The 21,930-nt window shown below is 43.0% G+C and overlaps 1 protein-coding gene across 3 annotated transcripts in view; it reads left to right on the top strand.

Annotated features, from left to right (window-relative positions):
- Positions 1-21,930, top strand: part of AZI2 (5-azacytidine induced 2) — a 129,532-nt gene that overhangs the window by 92,332 nt on the left and 15,270 nt on the right. For all 3 annotated transcript variants that reach the window (XM_075586999.1, XM_075587001.1, XM_075587000.1), the window contains 4 exons: positions 743-969; positions 1,498-1,620; positions 12,262-12,361; positions 13,210-13,352. In XM_075586999.1, coding sequence (XP_075443114.1) covers positions 743-969; positions 1,498-1,620; positions 12,262-12,361; positions 13,210-13,352 — 593 coding nt within the window. The remainder of the gene's footprint in view (positions 1-742; positions 970-1,497; positions 1,621-12,261; positions 12,362-13,209; positions 13,353-21,930) is intronic.

The following is a 21,930-nucleotide window of genomic DNA, read 5'->3' as shown; positions in this document are numbered from 1 at the left end:
TCAGAGCAGATCCAAAATACCATACATATACTCTTTTTAATATCTACACATTAATAAGTTCCATTCTGGTGGGCTCAGTGGGTCGAAATTTGCCAGTTTTTAATGCCTACAGTAACTCCACATATTGGCCAAATATCAACTCTCTGTGACCTCCAGAACTGGAGATACAGAAATGCACTTTAAAACATTAAAATACAGGATTATAATGAAACATGGGAACAGGGGAACATACAGTTTCCTGACATGACAAGGTGTAAACCACATTCCTGGACCGCAGTCCAGTTAACCCCTTGCCTCCCTGGTGAGGTCTGGGGGTGGCCATATGGGGTGCAACCCCTTTACTACCGGGCCAACCCCCCTCTCCCTCTACAAGGTCTTATTTGAAATGAGTAGCAAGCTGCTACTACTCGAGGCATTGAGGCCAAATCTGGATTCAGCACACGGCAAGTTTCTGTGGCATAAACACCACAGTGGCATAGTGTCCTTGAAAATAGATCCCTTCACACCTGTGGTTTCTAAACTATTCAATAAACGTATTTTTAGCATTTAACTGCAATAATTAAAACCTATGCCAGAAAATAAGCTATAAACACAATATAGTTTTAAATATGTTGACAAACCTACAAACAAGTTGCTATTGGAAGTGTTGTTACTTTGTCGGAGAACAAAAGATTGCTGATCTTAATGGTATTTTGTTGTATTGGAGGCGCCCTGTAACAAGTGTGGTTGTTTTTTGTTGCAGTTGTCATGGATGCCACGGTAGATGATGACATCTGTATCCTAACCCATGAAATAGCTGACTGCATGCAGAGAGATCGAGAGATTCCCTATTCTGCATCTTCTGGAGAGGAGTCTGTCGCCTCACACTTTGCACTTGTCACAGCTTATGAAGACATCAAGAAACGCCTGAAAGAGACTGAAAAGGAAAACTATTCTCTGAAGAAAAGATTAAGGCTAATGGAAGAAATGGTACAATAAGCTTTAGACATTCGCATACACTAACCAACAATATTTTTTACTTAAGAATCTTATTTATCTTCCAATCTACCTTGTATAGTATTAACTGTTGTGTGTATGTCATTGAGCTATAATTGTATCTAATCCGACACAGGGACATGCATGGAATGGGGGATATATGAAAAAACCCCTATCACTTTGACATAATGTAAATTTATCGTTCGACTACGCTCTGAAATAAAGAAATTGTAAAATCTGTTTTACAAGAACCTGGGGAATATAATCTGTCTCAATAAACTTAATGATCATTTTGCATTAAGGCATTTTGGTGTTCAAGTGTCTTAACATCACTTGTTTGATCTTAATTCTGTATAATAATTTTGGTGCATGTGTGAAGTCATTATTATTCATCAGTCATCAGTCGTGGACAATTTAGACAGACTTGACCTTAGGAATGCTTCTGCTAATCTGTCAGCAAAGGTGTTAAATGAATAATTTTATTCTATACCTTTTTAACATAATCATTTCTTTAATTTTTAGCTTCATGGAGCCCGTGGGGAAGAAACCAGCATGGTGGGACGTGAGCAAGTGAACAAAGCTTTCAGTGTCTATCGTAAGATCTGCATTGAGCGGGATAGCTTGAAAAATAAACTTGATGTAATGGTATGTAGTGTAAAAAAAAAAAAAAAATGTTTTCAGTATTTAGTTTCCATACAAAATAGGACTCCTCTTAAAATGACTGTGACGTTTTCTGACTGCTGCACTTCTGCAGTCTCGAAGCATTCGTTAAACCAGTCCACTGCTAATGTGTTGCGGGTCCCTCTGGCAGAAGAAAATAAATATCTTTAATAAGCCCCAGTATAGTTTGTCTTTGTGGCAGTGTGTTTTTAACGAAAAGGATGTCGGCTTGCTGCATTTTAGGGCTGTTCTATAGAGTGTGCGGTTGTGTGTTCATGCGTGCCTGTGTGAACCAGCAAAGTGCCACCCAACACGCGTTTCTACTTAATAGTCTTCCTCGGGAAGCCATGGATGCCTGAGCAAGCCCCTGAGGAAGACTATTAAGTAGAAACGCGCGTTGGGTGAGTCGTGGATTACAGAGTGGCACTTTGCTGGTGACATTCAGATGTGGAGGACTACACCAATCAGCCCAGTGTATGCTGTGACGGCCGCGTCAGGGCCGGCAACAGACAGTGGTTGACTGTTGCCCTCTTGCTCACAAATTTCTCTTTGCACTGATGCATATTGGAGTTACAATCTCTCTGTGCTGCTCGCGGAGCTTTCTCTTGCTGAGCTCCATTCAGAAGACCTGTTCTCTTTGGCATCTTTTTCTCTCGCACTCACTACTGCAACACTTGAAGAGCTGTTTGGGGAGCCACGGACAGGTCCAGTCTGATGATTGGAGTGCAACAGAGCAGCATACAGGCAGAGTGGCAACGTGTGTGTCGGTCGGTTGGTCGGTCGGTCGGTCTGTTTATGTATGCTTGTATGTCTGTGTATGTTTTTAAAAATGTTTTTTGTCTTCAAACATAATTTAAGATCTCAAATGTATTTGATGTGGTTAAAGATAATGCTCCTTATTGAGGGCTATCTGTTAAATTGGTGAAATATACAAATACCTGATTTAAAGAAAAAGATACCAGCGCAAAAAACATGTTTCAAAATAAAGAAACACAAATGAGTGATATAAAAAACCCACTAGATTTGCTTAAGCAAATATAAAATTTAAATGATACAAAGTTACCAGAGGCTCCTTGTGCGTTGTGAATGCAGCTGTTGGCAAAGGCAACAAAAGTAGCAGTCCTGTGGTTAAGGCAATGCTGATAGTGAAAACACCCACTCTCAGCTCATACTGCACCGACACACTTTATTCGAGCAAATACCCAGTATGTACCTGGCAGATACCTGGAATGCGCCGCTCCTCACCTCTGACAAGCCCCGTTGCGTTTGCCTTCCCAGCCTGGGTTCATGCCTGGCTGACGGGCGGCTGATCTGTTAAATGATAATGATTAGGATTTAATAGGCTGCAATGCTTCGCGTGTCTACCAGATGGCATAAATTCATGAATTGTAATGCAGTATATATATATATATACTGTGCAGTATTGCAGCCAGCGGGAATAAAATGCTTCAATCCCTGCTTGGAAAATACCTCAATGCACTCGGGCAGAAAACAGTCACAAACCTCAATACACCCGGGTATACCCGAATTCGTGGGACTAGCCGAGCTCGAATAAAGTGTGTCGCCAGTGTAAGTGCAGGCAGTAAAGCTACAAGAAGCTCCTTGTGCATTGTAAATGTAACTGTTAGCAAGGGCAACAAGAGTAGAAGTACTGTGGTTCAGGCAATGCTGATAGGAAAAAGCACCTTTTTGTGGTTAAGCATTGCCTTAGCCACAGGACTGCTACTTTTTGTTACCTTTGCCAACAGCTGCATTCACAAACCACAAGGAGTCTCTGCTAACTGTGTGTATCATTTTAATTTTATGTTTGCTTAACCCAATCTAGTGTTTTTTTATTGCACTCATTTGTGTTTCTTTTAATTCCATATAAAATATTTGTCTTTTTTGGAACATGTTTTTTGCGCTGGTATCTTTTTCTTTAAATTTGTACTATTAGATGTTTTGAGTCATCTTAATATACCCGCTGCATTTTTCATGATCCTAGTTACTTATTTATATTTGTATTTTTCTATCACTTTGAGCATCTGGCTGTGGTAGTTTAACATATTTGATTTAGAGCGAAATACACTTCCCTTTTTTCTCAAATAACTGATTTATTGAAGAAGAAAAATTCTACTCGAAGCAAGTGTTTTTTATTGGCTAATTCTGGCAAAGTTTACCAGGATATACACTTTGGTATGTGTGACGGTAATTTTGTGACAGGCTATAATAATACACCAAATAACTGGGTTGAACTGAACGAGGCTTAGATATAATAAAGTATATTTATTCCTTAAATAGGTGAACACAGCAATATAGTACAGTTAACAGGCAAGAAGGTAACACTTACTTGGGGATGGGGGATGAGAAGTATCAGATAGCAATTCTCCAGCAATCAGGTAACAATCAAGATGGTATTTGAAGACAATGGATATAGGATTGACCACAGTTTATATATCTTTGTAACCCTATCCTTAACATTGAGTACAGGCTATTGGATAACAATTACCGGTATCCAATCTTTAATGTGGGAACACAGTTTAACCCATGCCCCCCAGCTAGTTAGCCCATGCGCACTAGGACCCTGAGGGTCTCATTTCTGTAGCCCCACATTTACATCAGGGACGCCGACCAGTCTACCAAATTGAATATCTGGCAGGATCTGCTTTGTTTGTAAGTGTAAGATGTGACACTCACAAACCACTCCAGTTTGACGCTTCTCCGCCTTTAGGTAAACAGTGAAGGTGGCAAAACACTTTGAACACTACTTCGTCTCTAGACATTGGGTCGCCCCTCTGACCATCTGCTTCCCTTTGTGCCAAGGAATCTTTGCGGGTTTTTATCCCTGTCTTGGAATGCAATATTAAAGGTGAAACATAAACATATTAAAATATCCGGTTCTGTTGGGTCCAGCGGGTCCAAACTGCCCAGTTCTCAATGCCGGACCTGGGACACCATATGGTCCAAGTTTCAGCCCGCTGCGACCTTCAGAACCGGAGATACACAAATACTATTTAAACCGTTTCCTATTTTAATACAAAATTCTCCGCTGTAAATTAAATCACGTTTTTTCACTAAATCCCCATTGAAAACAACGGGCTCCGCCGCCATAGACTTTCAATGGTAAACTGCCGCCATTGGCGGCTATGGGAATCCGCCGCCATAGACTTTCAACGGGGCATCGCCGCCGTTGAAGCCTATGGGGTTTCTCAGCCATAGCCGGTCAATGGGAACCGGCCGCCATTGAAGTCTATGGGAAAAACTCCCAAACCTTTAAGGTGGTCCATACTCCGTCTGGTTGGTCAGAGAGGGTCAAGGATGGTTCTGCAGCCATGCCGGAGCAGTGACTACAGGTACCCCAAACCCTGGCCCTCTGGACCCTCCAGAACCGGAGATATGGGCTTATGGTTTGTAGCGTTTCTGACTTAGTCGTTTTCTTGTGCTGCTTCTGCCGCCGCCATTGGAACCTATGGCGCGACCCGCTTTACCAGCACAACCCGTACCGGGGTCCTGGATTCTGGGACTCGGTGGTGGTTGAGTGAGGGGAGGCCTAGGAACTAGGGTCAAAAAGAATTTTATTTCTGGTGCCCTAGAACCCAAGATTCCCACGCCACTTGACGTTGAACTTGACTAATCGGTGATCAAAGCTCTTTTTCAGACATTGTGTCCGCTTTGCGGTTTTGCGGTTTGGAAGGCTGCCAACTCGTTCCTGGAAAGCGCCGTTGAGGAATCTCCATTGAAGTCAATGAGCCCATTGACTTACAATGGGAAACCGCCGCTCCTCCTCTCGGACGCCACCTGCTGGTCTTCAAGGGAAACAGGTCCAAAACAGCTAGATCCGCCATTGAGAACAATGGAGCTTCAATGGCGGCCTATGGGACCCTGCAAAATGGTGCCTGAAAAGGCGGGAAAATTAAACAAAGGGCTATAATCACTATACAGCTATTAACCCTTGCCCTCCCGGATGGATCCCAGTGTGTGTGTGGTGCAGACACTGACATAATAATAAAACATGGGAACAGGGGAACATACATTTTCATGATATAACAAGGTGCAAACCACATTCTTGGACCGCAGTCCAGTTAACCCCTTGTCTCCCTGGTGAGGTCAAGGGGTGGCCATAATGGGGTGCAACCCCTTTAATACCGGGCCAAACCCTCTCTCCCTCTACAGTATGTAACCCCCAAAAAGAGGCAGTGATAGATAGGGTTTCAGACTTCTGAAACATGTGCGGGAGATGAGACTAAAATAAGGCCTCGGGCATGGTCAGCGCTTAGGCGTGCTGCTGCTCGGCAGTGAGTCCCTGCAGCCGCGATGAGAGTGGCTTTAGCAGGGGCTCGTGCACGATTCCGCACGCTTGCAGAAGCGTGTATCTTAACAAATGTTACGTTTCTGAGTGCGCAGGGCCGGTCACGTGAGCGGTTCGCCCAATGAGGGCGAACCAGCTCCGTGACGTCACAGCCCCCCCCCCCGGCACGCCCCCGGACGGCGCGCGGTCTAAGGCCAGGGAAAGCACTCGCTTTCCCTCAGCCTCCGCGCGCCTCCGCACGGCTGAAGTCTGTATGGACTCAGCCTAATAGCTTGATATAATGGTTAGGCCATTAAAATAATAATACTGGGGTGCATACGCAGTGTCACTTGGTGTGGTGACTTGGGATAAAGGCTCAGGGACACCCTTGGACTAAATGCTATTTTTAGCTAACACGAAACCAAAATCTTTTATATAAACGACAGGAATCTGTACCTGAGCTATCGGTGATGGCCACCAAAGCTGCTAAGAAGAAGTCACAGGAGCTTGGCAATTTCTTCCGCCTGTGACGCGAGAGCACTCGGAGTCGGAGGAGGACCCGACGGCTCAGATAGCGATGAAGCAAGATATTAGGGACCTAGATGGAGACCTGAAAACTATGCTTCAGTCAGAGATATAGGCCCAGAACAGAGCTGATCACAACCTGCTGCATCTCCAGTCTCAAGTCCTGGATCTAACCAAGAGACAGCAGAACTTTGAAAATCAAACACGGAGAAATATGTAACGATTAGGGGCGTCCCCAACACGATCAAGGACCCTGAGGAATTTATTTCTAAGTGGCTGATACCGGTGCTCCCAGATCACACCAAAGAAGCTCTTCAGCAGGACCGCTGTCACAAGGCCCTAGTCCCAGACCCTATTTCTGAATTTCCAAGGGACATAATAATTATATTCCATTACTTTATGGTCAAGGAAGTATTTATTGCAGCGACGAAAACATCAAACTACAGGTCTTTTAGGACCTATCACCTACCATCCTGGCCAGGATAAAGAGCTTCCAGCCATTCACGGCCAAGCTGCAGGAAGCAGACCTAAAGTACTGCTAAGCTTTACCATTCCGCCTGGTAGTGTTCAAAGATGGCACCACCTCGATGAGGTCACCCGAGGATGGCCCGGAGTTCCTAAGGCAACTGGGTCTTGAGCCTCCTGCTCAGTTGGCGGGGCCAGGGAGAGTGTGGACATCGTGACTGGGTCCAGTAACAAGAAGAACGGCATCCAAGCACACCTGATTCGGATCATAATGAGGTTGGTCTCCCCCACCCCAGGGCGGGCTCCGCTGGGTGAGGCGGAACTCTCCCTTCTACCATCCCCTTGCTCATTTGTCCACTGATGTACATTGGTCTCCCCTTCTCAATGACGGTCTACACGGGGTTTTGCGTTCTGGACCACCACCCCCGCCTGCTGAGCAGGAGGGGGAATGTGGACAGATCTAGTGTGTCAGTCTTGCTTGGCGCAGCTCTGGCTCCCTACTGTCTCCCTGGTGTGGTATCCTTGGGGAAGGGGGGCGGGCGGGTTCTCCATTGCCAATACCAGTTAACCCAGTTTAAACCTCATCTGTTGGGCTGTACCCCTCTTTCTGCAAGGCATGAACCGAGGGTTCCCATCAGTTTGGCCCTGTGTGTTCTGGGTTTTCTCGGGTCACTTTGGCGACTCGAGCCTAGTCATAGTCTCGCTTAGCTTTAATCTTATTTGATGTGTTATTTGAAGTGCTACTTAAAATGTTCATGTTTATCTTTTCGTTAGTCTGAGGGTTACATCCACTATTAGGACTGCTTTGCCGGGACACAAAACATGTTTGCCCCAAAGAGAGAGAAGTAACCCCTTGCTTTCCTCCATAAATCCCTTGGTTCTCCTTTTGTTCTCCCCTTTTTAAACATTGGGCATACGAGCATTAGGTATGTAAACCACTTAGGTGCTCCTTCCTTTTTTTTTTCTCCTCACCTTCTGTCCCCCATGCCTCCCTTTCCCCAGTTCCCCCTCCTCGGTTCTTCCCTTGGAAGTCATCCCCTCACCCCAGAGGGCCTGACTTGTCAGACAAGGTTTCCTAAGATGCTTTTGCTTGTTCTTGAAGGCTGGTTGTCCCAAGCTCCTGTGTAACCTATTAAAAAAATATCTCACAATGTAAAAGGTTTCAAAAGCCCTAACAAGAGACTGTAAAAGGGGGAGACCTCAACATGACTCTCAACCCTAGCCTAGATCGCTCAAACCCCAAGGTTGATTCAACAAACCAGAGGTGTCACCACAGGAAATCTCCTTTTCTCTCAGGTCTGAAGGCGCTAAATCTAGTAGATACGTGGCAAGAACACGATCCAACTCTTGCGGTCGTCTTCTTTTACTCTGCCCCTCACCAATTCTACTTGAGACTTGATAATATTTTTGTATCAGCTGCTATTTTGAATCAGATCACTTTGACCAAAATACACGACATAAGTTTGTCTGACCATGCACCGATAGCGTTATCCTGCTCCCACTTACACCTTGCCAGAAGAGTGGGGCATTGGAGACTCAACAATGGTTTGAGTAAAGTTCCAGAGATTCATTCAACAGTGGCGAAAGAGCTGAGGCTTTTCTGTGACACTAATGTTTGTCTGTCACCTTACAGATGACCGACTCTCTGGGAAGCTCATAAAGCTACTATCCGATGTCGTCTGATAGGTTTGGCAGTAGGTAGGAAAAGAGAGCGAGCAGAAAAATTTACTAACTTGAAGCTAAGATGCTCGCTCTCTTTACAACATAAGAGGAATAACTCGGTTCTCCAGAGTTTGAACAAGACCAACGTGAAGCTTAACTTCTGTCTGCCTCCTAGGTGGAACCGTCACTTTAATTGGACATGGTGCGGAAGTTTTTTGAGAGTCAATAAGGCAGACTCGATGCTAGCGGCCAAACTGAAACGCTCTAGGATTCATGCATTCGGGCGAATTGACTTCTAACAACTCTATAACTCATGAGTTTTATGCAAAGCTATAGATGGGAAGGTCTCTCAAAGTGCTCAGATGACAAGCAATTTATCCACATTCCTAGACTCTGCTCAGCTACCAGTCCTCAGCCAATTAGACAAAGGAGGTCTGAATAACAATATTTCGCAGGAGTTAATGTTCGCCATTAAAAATCTAAAAGCGTCAAAAGCCCCCAGCCCAGGTGAGTTTTCGAACTTGTATTACAAAAAAATTGCTGCGATTTTGGCGGGCGAGTCGTTCTCCCACCAATATGCTGGAATCATCTATATAGCTTTAATCCCCAAGGAGAAGGACCTGACCTGCTGTGCCAGTTACAGACCCATTTCTCTGATAAACGTGGCTATCAAAATCTTCTCTAAAATTCTAGCCTATAGATTAACCCCTAGTCTCCCATCCCTAATTTACCCTGACCAGGTGGAATTTGTCTTAGGTAGACTGGCCGGACAACACCAGACAAATAATTGACCTTGTGGCAGTAGCAAAACAAAAAAAGATCCCTTCGTTGTTACTAAGCGTTGATGCCGAGAAGGCATTTGACAGGGTGGACTGAGTTTATATGAGTGACCCTCCAGGCTTTTGGCTTTGGCTGTTTTTGAAAGTGATATTCTCCCTTTATGAGAACCCAGAGGCCAAAGTAACATGCATGGGCTTTTCCTCAGATAAATTCGCTATTAAAAACAGAACTAGGCAAGTGTGCTTGTTGTCTCCCCTAATATTTGCACTATATATCGAGGCCCTGGTCGCAAACATTAGGAAGAACCTCGATTATAACAGGTATCACAGCATTGTTTGTGGACGATGTCCTTCTATCTCTCTCTAGATTTATGATCTCGCTGCCGAGGAATGTTTATCACCAGGGACTTTGATGCCATCTATAAAGCGAAATACCATAAAATTATTATAACACTATGAGAGGATTTTACTGACCTGGAATAAGACCCAGATTTCATGGATTGGGAGCATTCACTCTGTTAAGATGAACCTTCCCCATTTACTAGATCTGTTTCAAACTTTACCTATTCCTGAAAAGTTAAGACATCAAGGACCTCCAGTCATGTATATCTAGATTCATCTGGAATAAAAAGAGGCTCAGGATTAGTAAAAGTATTTTAAACATCCCTACGCCAGCCAGTGTAAATCTAGGAGAATTGTTGTGGCTTCCCTGCCAGGCTTGGATAAAAAGCAGGGTGACCTTACCTACTATCACTCACTCCCTAGGTCTGGGACTTGATCCGTATTAAATTTGCACAAACCTCCAACATCTCACAAATGAAGCCTCTCTGGGGTAACCCGGAGTTCCTTCCTGGCCTTCAAGCTAATGCTTCTTTAAATTGGCACAAGGCAGGTGTAGAGCGAATACTAGACTTAAACAAAGAGGGCAGCCTGTTATGTTTTGATCAACTGCGCGTTGATATCCTAAATAGCGAATTCTTCCAATTCTTGCAGCTTAGAGGGTTGAATTCTAGCATCCCCCCTAACTCACAGATCACTGCAGAACCGGTTGCATGCGCCGCAGGGCGCTCCAACTCAGGTGCACTGACTGGGGCCATAGCCAAAGAGCTCTTTCTGCACATCAGTTGGCGTAAGGCCCCAGTGCGCATGCAACGGGATACCTGGCGGCGCTCGTTCCTGGCATCAGCGTGACCAGGTGGACTACTGGCGACTCGCGACGGGGAGGCGTGGTGGGGGCGCGGCCATGACGTCACACGGCTGGTTTGCCCTCATTGGCTGAACCGCTGCCGTGACATGGCCAAAGCTCAGCCACTGCTCCAAAAGAGAAAAATTCTTGTGTTTTTGGCAAAAGCGGTCTCGCATCGCACATTGTGCCGGGGCAGCTACTGGGGCCGGCCCCATAGAGGGCCGTACCTTGTGTGCACCGCGAACGCAGTCACCGGGAACAAAGCCTTAAGGAGAACGCTTACAAAGTTCTCATGAGGTGGTATCTCGCCCCCCTGAGGTTATCCAAATGTATCCCTGGCTACTCCCCTCTCTGCCCAAAAGACTGTGGTGGTCAAGCTTCTTTTCTCCTCATGTGGTGGACCTGCCTGAAAATTGCAGGCCTCTGGGGAAGAATTAGAGATTTGCTTCAGAGCATTCTTCATCTGGTCATCCCACTTGATCCATGGATGTTCTTTTTAAGTAGACCCCATGTGGACTTATCTAGAGCGGAAAATAAACGTATTGCAAATGTAGCCATTGCCTCCACATTGGAGATTGCGGTGTTCTGGAAACAAATATCCCCTCCCTGTCCAAAATTAGGAATAAGATCTGGTTTCTCTGCCATATGGAAAAGCTGACTTGTCTAGTGAATGACAACTATTCTCTCGCTACATTTCAGAGAGTCTGCTAACCATGGGTAGTTCAGGCTGCAATCCCGGCTCTGAACTTATACTCAATGCTTTGTTGAGGCCCTCAAGCATCAATGGCTGTATCTCAGTTGTTGGGGCTGATATGAGCATTTCTGCTTTGTCAGCTTGTTCAAGGTGGTGCCCCTTCCCTTTACTCAAACAACCCCCCACCCCCCACCCCCCCCGAATTAATCCATCCCTATATTTTTTTTGTTGGTTTTTTTTTGGTTCTGTACCCCTCCCATATTGTGTTTTTGTATTTTTTAACTCTGTAAAAATAACAGTAAAATTTGAGTACAATTTTTTTTTAAATAATAATACTTTCAGACCATGTTATTAAGATTACATGGTCTTATTGGCGTGGTAAAGTGACTCTCCTGGACAAAATCTGACTGGTCATTTCATACACGGCAAAACTTGAAAAACAAATGGCATAGTTTTGCATACTAATTAGATTGGTGTCATCACGTAACCATTTATCTACATGGGATCAACACCGATGGGAAAAAACCTGAATTCATTTGAAAAGTGTTTTGTGTTTACAATATACTGCCACAAGAAAGACAAACCCCATGGTTTAACATGAAGGCTGCCCAACCCTTATATTAACCCTAAATGTCACAAGGCCCGGCACGCTGAGGGAACTTCATTTGATTTTTGCTCCTTTTCTAGGAGCAGAAGGGGTGAACGTTATTGGGATTTCCGTTCACAGTAGTGGGGCCTGGCCATGACCACAAGATCCCTACCCCAAGCGATCGTGTGGTCGCGACCTCCTGCATAGGGAAAGGCCTAAATCTTGATTGCAAAAATGTGTTATTTTCTCTCTAGATTAATAGTACCTTTTGCGAGGCTTGAATTGTATAGACTTGCTTTTTAGAATATGAGGCTGCGTGTAATTTTTGACAAAGGGTATTTTCACATTTCTGAAACCGAAGAGCTGCTCAGAATTTTAAATGGTACATGTCATTTCTAGTGCTTATCCATGTCATTTTGGTTTCACAGCTAAATGATTTAAATATATTTTGTTAAACAGGAGAAGGAGAGACTTGAATCTGCAAAAACCCAGAATGAACAGCTACAGTCAAAAGAAGTAGAGTTATTGCAATTGAAAACTGAACTGGAAACACAGCAAGGTATGCCTAATTAACCTCTGCCATGCCAGGGCATCAGACGTATGTGCTAGAGCAGGGATGCGCAAACTGGGGGGCGCGAGATTCTCTGCGGGGGGCGGTTACAGAGGCCCCGCGTGCTTCCTGAAGGCATTTCATTTAAATGCCGGGGGAGCAGCGAAGGCCTCTAAACTTCACTTACCTTGGCTCAGACGGCTTCTGGTGCATCAAATGATGCAGTGTTGCCATGGCAACATGTCGTCACGTCAGAACGCCGGAGCCAAGGTAAGGAGTGGTGGGGGCGCGCGATGAGGGGAGAAGAGCCGGCAAGGGGCGCAGGGGAAAAAAGATTGCGTACCCCTGTGCTAGAGAACATATTTTCTCTGTAATTGGCATTTTTATTTTTTTTAATTTAATATTTTACAACAAATAGAAAAAAATGGTGGGACGGGCACTGGTAAATGAAGAGGGATCGGAGGATGCTAAACCGTCTTGGTGAGGACACTAGGTTCAGAATGCTTTCTGCTTCCATATACTACATACCGTATGCACATATAATCAAGAGGATAGCAGAAAAATGCAGGCGCAGGTAACCCATTGGAAAAACAGGCTAACAAATCCATCCGGCACACCACCTCAAGGTGAGCTTAACATCTGGCACACATTATTTTTAAGGGTTGGCTATCAGTACTTTTAAGCTCTGTTTGCTTTCTAGCCACAGCTGTTCATGTTCAACAACTTTTCCCACCCCTCTGAAAATGGTGTTTTCTTTTTTGAAAAGGACATGGCTTTTACAGAAACATTCACTTTTTTGTAATACAGTTCTCTGTATAATTAAACAGTTCTTTACAATTACATATGTATTTTTACAGTGATGAAAAGTCTAAGCAACACTCTTACTGACTGGGAGATAGAGAAACTGAACAGTGAGTTGAAAATGCGGTCAGTGGAGCAAGAACTTAAATTGCTCCAGGAAGAATGCAGAAGCCTCAGAGGAGAGCTTCAAAGGACAAAGGTAATTGTGCATGTTGGGGAAAGGGATTCTTATTCTTCTTTAAATGAGCAGTAACTGCTTAATGTGCATAAAATCAGCCACTGTACATTCTGCTCTCAGCTGTAGGCAGGTGCTCTTTACGGAGGAATCCATTCCCATTTAACATATCCCTTACTTTTAATCTTTTCACATTGTAAGAAATAAAATATAGGCTGCCATTCAGTGCATAGCAGAGTGTCTGGTACGTGAGTACAATTCCATATCATCGCGACGGGAGGAAGTATGTATTGGAAGTAGCTAAGGCAAACTATTGAAACACAGTGTTAATTGTTTTTGATAAACCAGCAGTGCTACTCTTAATGAGCTGTTCTGGGTTATTATATTTAGAAGCACTATAAATGAGATGGTGAAATGGTTAAATATGTAATTAATTTGGGAGGTAATAAAGCAGATATTGAGTTGTGCTCTTGTCGCAGATGTCCAGGGATCACTGAAGATTGTCTTGGCTATGATCATGTGCCTCTTAGAATTCAGAGTGAGAACTCGCAGATACAGTGTTCTCTAAAGGTGTAAAGTTAGTCATTAAAATAAACGGAATCATTCTAAGACGACAAATCCCTGAAAGTATTGGTAGGGACAACAAGATAAGAAACCAGTGCAGTAGAAATAAGTGTGTGTGTGCCGAGCACGCGCATTTTAAGTGAAACTTCTTCGTCTTTTGTCATTGTTTTGTCACAGAAATTGTATTTGTGATGGTGATGTTTTTAATTAAAAATCAAAACGCAAAGAAGTTTGACTTAAAACGCGTATTTATAGTAACTGTAAATTCCTTGTGGGTGAGTGTGTCTGTCAGTGTGAATGTGTGTGTCTGTCTGTGTCAGACACACCGTCAGTGTGTGTGTGTCTCAGGCAGTGTGTGTGGGTGTGTGTCTGTCAGTGTCTTTCCTCTCCCTCCTCCGACGTCACTGATGGCCTCTTCTGCCAGCAGTGACATCACTTCCATTATGGAATTTTGTTACAACACAAGGAATTTTTCCTATCAAAACTCTGCAGGTGCCAGCAAAGAAGTTTCACTTAAAAAAAAAAAACAAGCAGGCAGAAAATAAAGTGCCCAACTTCAGGGTGAGCATCACTTCACATTTTTGTTAAACTATTTACGTTCATATTTTTAGGGCTGCAGCAGACCTATCGGTGTCCTACTATCCTAGTAATTGAGATTTTAAAATACTGATTAAAAAAAAATTACATTTAAGGCAACAATTTGATTAAAGGTGTGGTACTGCCTAGGGTTTCCCCTTCCCATGCCCCACCCCACTACTAGATCTAAAGCAGGGGGTCTCCGTAGCAGAACTCTGTTCATTTCAGCTCCGGGGACCCCCTGCTTCCCCAGATACTTGCCTCTGAAGGTGTTGCCGGTAGAATCCGCAACTGGGTGAACAATATGGTGGTTTAAATCGGGAGCCAATAGAAAGCTACATTGTCATCTGTCGCAGCTTCCTAGCCAGGTGCCGTGTAAGATTTAAGAATCATGAAGCACCTGAGGAGGTAAATCTCTAGAATCGGCTCCAGGGACGGGTAAAAAAGAGAAACAAATGGGAATCTTCCTTTCACTCAATTAAGACTATCGATTCATAAAATGAGTGACCCGCTCCAAATGGGTGAGACATAATCTGGGCTAAAGTCTGAATTTAGGGGGGGGGGAATTGCTCCCTTATCTGACTTCAGCCCATCGTTTTCGATTCACTTATTTAGTCATTGAGTGTTTGCTGCAGTCTGCATAGCTCCTCTTACTGGTCATGATTCAGTATGCTATGTGTAAAAGGAATCATCCAGCAACGCTCTCTTGTGTTGAATAAGACTCTGTATTCAAGGGACGGACCTTTCAAAAGCATATATTTCTTTACTGCAGTGCAGGCTGCTCCTGCAATAAAATAGTTAATGAAGGTGGTTCAATTTTACCACCAAACACTCTTCTACTGTACGTCCTCAGGGCAATGCACTTATGGGATTTAGCTCCTTCCCTCCGAGCTCGACAGGAAACAAACTTTAACTGGTTGGTACAATAGGACCTTTCCCTTTTACTCGCCGGTGTTACTTCCTGTCCGTTCGAGGGCTGGATATTGTAGATTGTTTATTTTCTCCTGCTCCAACTGGGAGACGGATTTGTTTAAGCATCCTTTCAGGGATTGCTTGGGCTGAGATGGAAGATTTGGCTTATTACCTTCACATCAGGTGCTGGGATGCTGCTTAGACACTGGGCTGCTTCTCAATGGGTAGTTGAGGAGCACTTCAGTGTTTTCACTCTATTTCTATATGCCTCAGAGATTTAGCTTAAAAAGCAAGTCTTTGGGGCTGGAAGTGCGTCAGACGCCAGGACTTTGTATTTCCTCTCTGTGCCTTGCCTCTACGGAGCTAAAGGCTGGTAAAAAGGTATCTGCTGCCTAAGCACTGATAAGAGCCTAGGAAGGTCAGTCCCTGCCGTGTCTGTTTTTGTGGAGGTTATCAGTAGGTATTGCAGAATTGTTTTATTTTTCAGTTATTGTGATTATTCTTGTAGTAATATGTCTTCAGTGCCTGAAGGCTGCCAGGATTTTAATGCTAAGGCCCCGCTGCACGCGCTGGCGCGCCCACCTTGCATCCTGGCGGGGCATGCACGGCACTTCACTGGGGTCTGTAGGGAGCTTTCTTTAGGTGAGGGGGGGGGCCTGGCCAAAGCGGGTCGGGGGGGTGGGACCATGATGGGGGGCGGAGGGGCTGCCTGTTTACATTAGAGCTCTCCCAGGTCAGTATTCACACAGTGCAACGGATTGCAATGCTAAGCTATAGAAGTTCTGGAGCAACATCACATCTGCTAAGTGTCAAGGCTGCAGGATTGTGTGTGGAGCGGAGATCCCATCCTAGCATCTGTGTGTGTGTGTGTGTATCCAACCCCCCCCCCCCCTCCCATTTATGCCAGGCTGTCGGCGATCTCCCCTCCTCATTGGCTCCCTGCCACACCACGTGAAGTGTCACCGCTCGGGATCACAATCCTATTGTAGCCCCTGCTGGCTGACGCATCACAGTGTGTAGTGAGCCTGGACGCGAGGAGCCACTAGGGATATCTAGGGAGGAGGTAAGGAACTGGTGAGAGGCGCGCACGCGGTCGCGCTCCACCGGCTGCCCTGGGAACATAGCCAAAGCAAGATGGTGCTGGTTCTAAGCATAGGAAATCTTCAGCCGAAACAAAGTGTGTAACAAGAAAAAACCCGGGCGCTCCCTGATGTAGTTCTAGAACAGGGGAAATGTGTCAATGGATGTTACAACCTTATAAACAAAGGTTCCCTCTGGTTCGTCTTCGTGTCCTTTGGCTCTGACCCCAATAGGATCCTTATCCAAGACAACTGTCTTTCAATCTGTTCACTCCGAGGGAGACATCCTCACTGCAAGCCGAAGAAGACTGTTGAAGAAATCTATGAGGAAAACCAAGCCCTGAAAAGAAGAAGGAAATCAACCAAGGGAACACAAAGAAAAGTAAACCTTGCTGTGAGAGCATTTACACAAGGCCGTGTAAGTGATTTTATATACCTTTTCAAGCACAACCACAAATATCTAATAAGATACCATATATATCCCAAAGTCTTCAACCTGTGCTCCCCCTTTTTTTCTCTATATCCCGAAACAAAGTGTGTGTGTGTGTGTGTGTGTGTGTGTGTGTGTGTGTGTGTGTGTGTGTGTGTGTGTGTGTGTGTGTGTGTGTGTGTGTGTGTGTGTGTGTGTCCTACAGTATACCTCAAACATTGGAAAAAAAAATCTTTCTGCATGCAACGAGAAAAATATAACAATCATATGAACATTCTGAAATATAAATTTATTTGCAGGGAAAAAATACAACATTTGCCAGATAAACCAAAAAAGAAATATTGTTTGTGTTAAAAAAAGATTGCATAAGAAGTATCTTCTATAAAGTATATATACGAATTCGTAAAACTCTAAAGGAGGATAAAAGTGCACCTCTTGAGCCAAAGTTTCTTGGCCTTTTTTGATTATATGAAAATGTTGAAATAGTATCTTCATTCATTCATTCGGAATATTTTTAACGTACTATAGAATGGTCATCAAAATAAGGTGAATTAAAAGAAGCCACATTCGTATTCACCTTCTAATACAGATAAGCTTATTAAAGTTATGAAGTCTGTTTGGGAAATTGAAGATTCCAAATACTTTTTAAAGAATCCGGATTGTAATTTTTGCTAGACACAATTAAAAAAAAAAAAAAAAAAAAAAGATTTTCGTTACAGTACACGAGGCTGTCGGTGCTTATTAAAACAAATGGAGTATTCCTGATAAAAAAATGAAATAAAAAATGTGTATGTATGTGTATAGATCTCTCTCGATAGATAGTTGTCCGAAAAGATTTAATCAAGTCTATCCTTTTTAGTTAGAGGATGTGTCCGCTTGGGAATCTGCGCCTGAAGTGGACACTTCCGTGGCAGGGATTTCTAAGAAGACCACTGTCCTTTTGAAGGATGGTTCTTCCTTCAGGGATAGTATAGAAAGAAAAATGGAGAGAGCTTTAAAGAAGGCTTTTTCCTCTGCAGGATCAGCGAGAGGCCTGCGGTAGCTTGCATTTCCAGAGCTCTTAGGGCCTGGGTGGCGGATTTGGAAAATAATCTTATGATGGGTGTATCAAGAAAAATAATTAAGAGATTTTCCATTATTTAAAATTTTGTGTGAATCCCCTTATGACATTATCAAGCTTCTAGCAAGATCTTCAGCAAATACAGTTACAGCCAGAAGAGCCGTGTGGCTTAAATCATGGATCATAGATAAATCAGAGAATAGGGTGTGTTTGGGACCATTTGACGTGTATTTCCTATTTGGTAATGGGCTAGAAATTATTATTGAGAAACACCAGATGACAGAAGTAAATTCTTACCTCAAGAGAAGGTATAGACCCTCACTCTGTGCTTCCTTTCAAACCTATAGCTATTGGCCTTCCATGTCAAGTTCCAGATTTTCTAGAGGAGAAAGCATTTTGACCAAGATCTAGACACTCTAGAATCTCAAGGTGCAGAAAAGTTTCTTTCACACCAATATTCAGAAATAAAAATTATTTTGCCAGAATAGTCGACCAAAGGACGAAAGCTTTTATATTTCACGAAGCAATGGGATAGATGATGTCTGACAGATGGATACTAAAGGATGTTCGCTCTGGGCATGCGATAGAACTGAAGAGTTCCACTCCAAGAAAGGGTTTTTTTTTTTTTTTTAATTAGAAAGATCAAAAGATCAAGAAAAAGAGCTGCACTGTCTGGGTTAATATGAAGTTTTTAAAAAAAAAAGAAAATGTGATCATAATAGTGCCAAAAAATGAAGGCGGCAAAAGGGGTTTATTCTCAGTTTTCTTGTGCTGAAACCTTCACGCACATTCAGACCCATTTTGGATCTCAAATGGTTACATCGGTATATAAAAAAACCAAAAATTTAAAAATAGAAAAATAAAGTCCGCAATCATACCAGGAGATTTCATGGCATACCATGCATCAAAAGTTCCTCAGATTTTGTGTAAAAATTGCGATCAATGGGAGCATTTTGAGGTCCAAGCTTTCAACATTCACAAAATTTAGTTATAGTGTCCTCCTTAAGACAGGAACTAATTAGTCATACCATACCTAGATGACTGTCATATTTAATCAACTTGTCAAGCCCTCCAGAGAGAGTAATTTATGTATTGCAACCACATACATTTTCAAAAGAGCTGTGCAGTACCAAAACAGCGTGTTCAGTTTCTAGGTTTTATCCTAGATTCACAACAAAAAAAATGTTTCTTAGCAGATCAAAGGACAGTAAATCTTGCCTGCTTAGTGTCAAATTTAAGAAGGGCTACTTTGGTTTCCCTCAGACAATACATAAGTGTTTTGGGGCCCATGTCTTTTTCCATCCAGGCGATTCCCTGGGTCAGACTTAATATAAGGGAACTCCATGAAGAATTTCTTAAGTCCTGAAACAGAAGATAGGACTCCTTGGATTTGCACATAAAGCTGTTGGCAAAAACTAGGCTCGCTTTATGTTGGGGTGGAGATGCCTGGCAACCTAAGTGTAGGGATTCCCATTGCTTACCAATTATGGAACATCCTGCTAGCAAGAGAGGATCGGGAGCGCATCTCGGTACCAGCATGGCACAAGGCAGCTAGTCAGAAATCCGGAACCTGTCCTCCAATATGATAGTTTAACGTAGCATGGATGGTGATCCTAGTTATTCAACATAAACTAAATGTAATGGATTTGAGAAACCAGTCAGACAACACTATGGATGTATCTTAGCCGAGCTTATAGTCCCGGAGTTGCTGGGTGCGCGCGTGTCTGTGCCTGGCATACTTCTGACATTGGCTATATCAGTTAGCCAAGTGCCTGTGCGCCTGCAGGCGAAGAGGCGCGTTGATGCGGCAGCGTTTTGAAGAGACAATAAATATTGTCTTCTCAGGTGGGTTCAGCCAATGAGGCGAACCAGCTTCATAACGCCCCTGCCACACTCTCAAATTCACTGAATGTACAAATGACCGCATTTAGCGGTAATCAAACATCAACCGTTATCAGACATCAATTGGCAATTCTATTTTTTTTTTTAAATTGTACTGAAAATCAAACCAAGAATGTTGGCTCCTGTAACAAGTTGGGACTTACTTTTTGGTTCTTTTAGTCTTCTCTAGTGCACCATTTGAACTTCTACAAGACATTTCAATGACACTATTAACACATAAAACCATCTTGCTAGTGGCATTCACATGAGCCAGAACAATTGGAGAATTACAGGCTTTCTTTAAGTGTAGAATACTGTATATGGTATTTCTTGAAGAAAAGATGGCGGTAAGACACCCTTGTAGTCTAGGCTCAAGAACAGTCTATAAAGGGGTTTGTTTGAGCTGCTTTTCAATTAATATTATTAATTTACACTTGTGGTGTTTTACATGTATCACTGTTTATGCAGTCACACATTTTTATATTAATTGTTCACTATTATTGTATTTTATTCACTTGGTAATAGAATTGTGTGCACTTGCACTTTATAAATGTAGTCACTTATATCATTTATTTGATTTATTTAACTGTTTTAGAGCACCCAATTACACACACCCAGATTTTGGTAAGGCACCCTCCAGATTTTTTTGCAGAAGATCAAAACCGTTCATTTAAATCAAGAAATAGTCCTACCATCTTTTTCCTAATCCATCTAATGCAAAAGATAAACTTAATACATTAGATCTCTTCCATTGTCTGAAAACATATCTAAAGAGAACTGGCGTTTTTAGAAAAACTGAAAAAAATAGTTTTGTATGGAGAACACAAGCGGTGTAGGTCCTCAAAACCTACATTGTCAAGATGGTTAAGATTGGTGATCACAGAAGTAGACTGTATTCCAGGAGAAATGCGTCCTCAAGGGATAAAGGCACATTCTACTAGAGCCGTTGTGGCTTCCTGGACAGAGATGTAAAGGTGTCAACTGCAGACATTTGCAGAGCAGCCACCTGGACTTCAGTGAACGCTTTCCTAAAGCAATATAGACCGCATCAGTATAATATAGAGCACTACAGTATAATACTCCTTGTTAAAAGACCGCAGGTCCGAAACGCGTAGGAGGGTGGCGTTACCCATGTGGGTGGTGTTATTTTGATTAATAAATTCTATTTTTTAACCACCTGGCTCCCTGGCTGTGCGCTGCTATTTCTTATTTTTCACTACAGTTTAGGACATTGGCTGCCTTTTTGGAAGCTGCAATGTAAAAAGGATCTTCAAGTCCCTCCTCCATGTGTCCCTCTCACAAAGGATTGCCTTGCCCCATTCATATTAATCCCTTCCCCATACCCATCTTTTGGATTTTTTTTATTGTCATAAATATCGTTATGATCATATATATTTTTTTAAACCGTTTACTTGGAAAAAAAAATCTTATTGCCCAACCATTGGCCCAAATATTAATAAAACAAGCTAGATAAATCATACCAAGTAATGGACTTCCTGGTTTTCCTCCGTGTGCTGCCATGTTCAGTATTTCTCTCTCTGCTGTATAACGGTCAACTCCTTCCATGTCAATGACCATTTGGTCACAGCAGGAGTGGAGGTGTAATTTTAATATAATGTATTCATTCAAATCAGAAGTTCTTCAGCACGTAACAGTCACCAGTTTAGAAGCATGGTATCCGGCTGGTTAATAACAATAGTTTGTTCTTGTATAGCGCTGCTAGTTTTACGTAGCACTTTACAGAGACATTTTTGCAGACACAGTCCCTGGCACGTGGACCTTACAATCGATGTTTTCTGTGCCAGTCAGTGTCTTTCCTCACTGAGCCGCTCCTACTTCTCTCTGGCTAGTTAATTTGGTTAACTAGCAGCATTGTATCTCTGTTCATTATGAAGATGAAAGTTTTGTGAAATTACATTGGTCTATGATACCTGAACCTTCCTGTACCATAAATTACATCACCAAAGCGGCAACATGACAGTTACCTGTTCTAATTTTTTTTAAATAGGTTTATAACTTTTAATGTTTGTTAAAAGAAAAAAAACAAAATGAAAAAGGAAATTACTTAAAATGTTTAGTGTGGTCTGTCTGCCTTTTGAT

The sequence above is a fragment of the Ascaphus truei genome, chromosome 2 (genome assembly GCF_040206685.1).
Source record: "Ascaphus truei isolate aAscTru1 chromosome 2, aAscTru1.hap1, whole genome shotgun sequence".
NCBI classification, from domain to species: Eukaryota; Metazoa; Chordata; class Amphibia; order Anura; family Ascaphidae; genus Ascaphus; species Ascaphus truei.
Note: the sequence above shows the minus strand (reverse complement) of the source record. Positions and strands in the feature narration are given on the sequence as shown.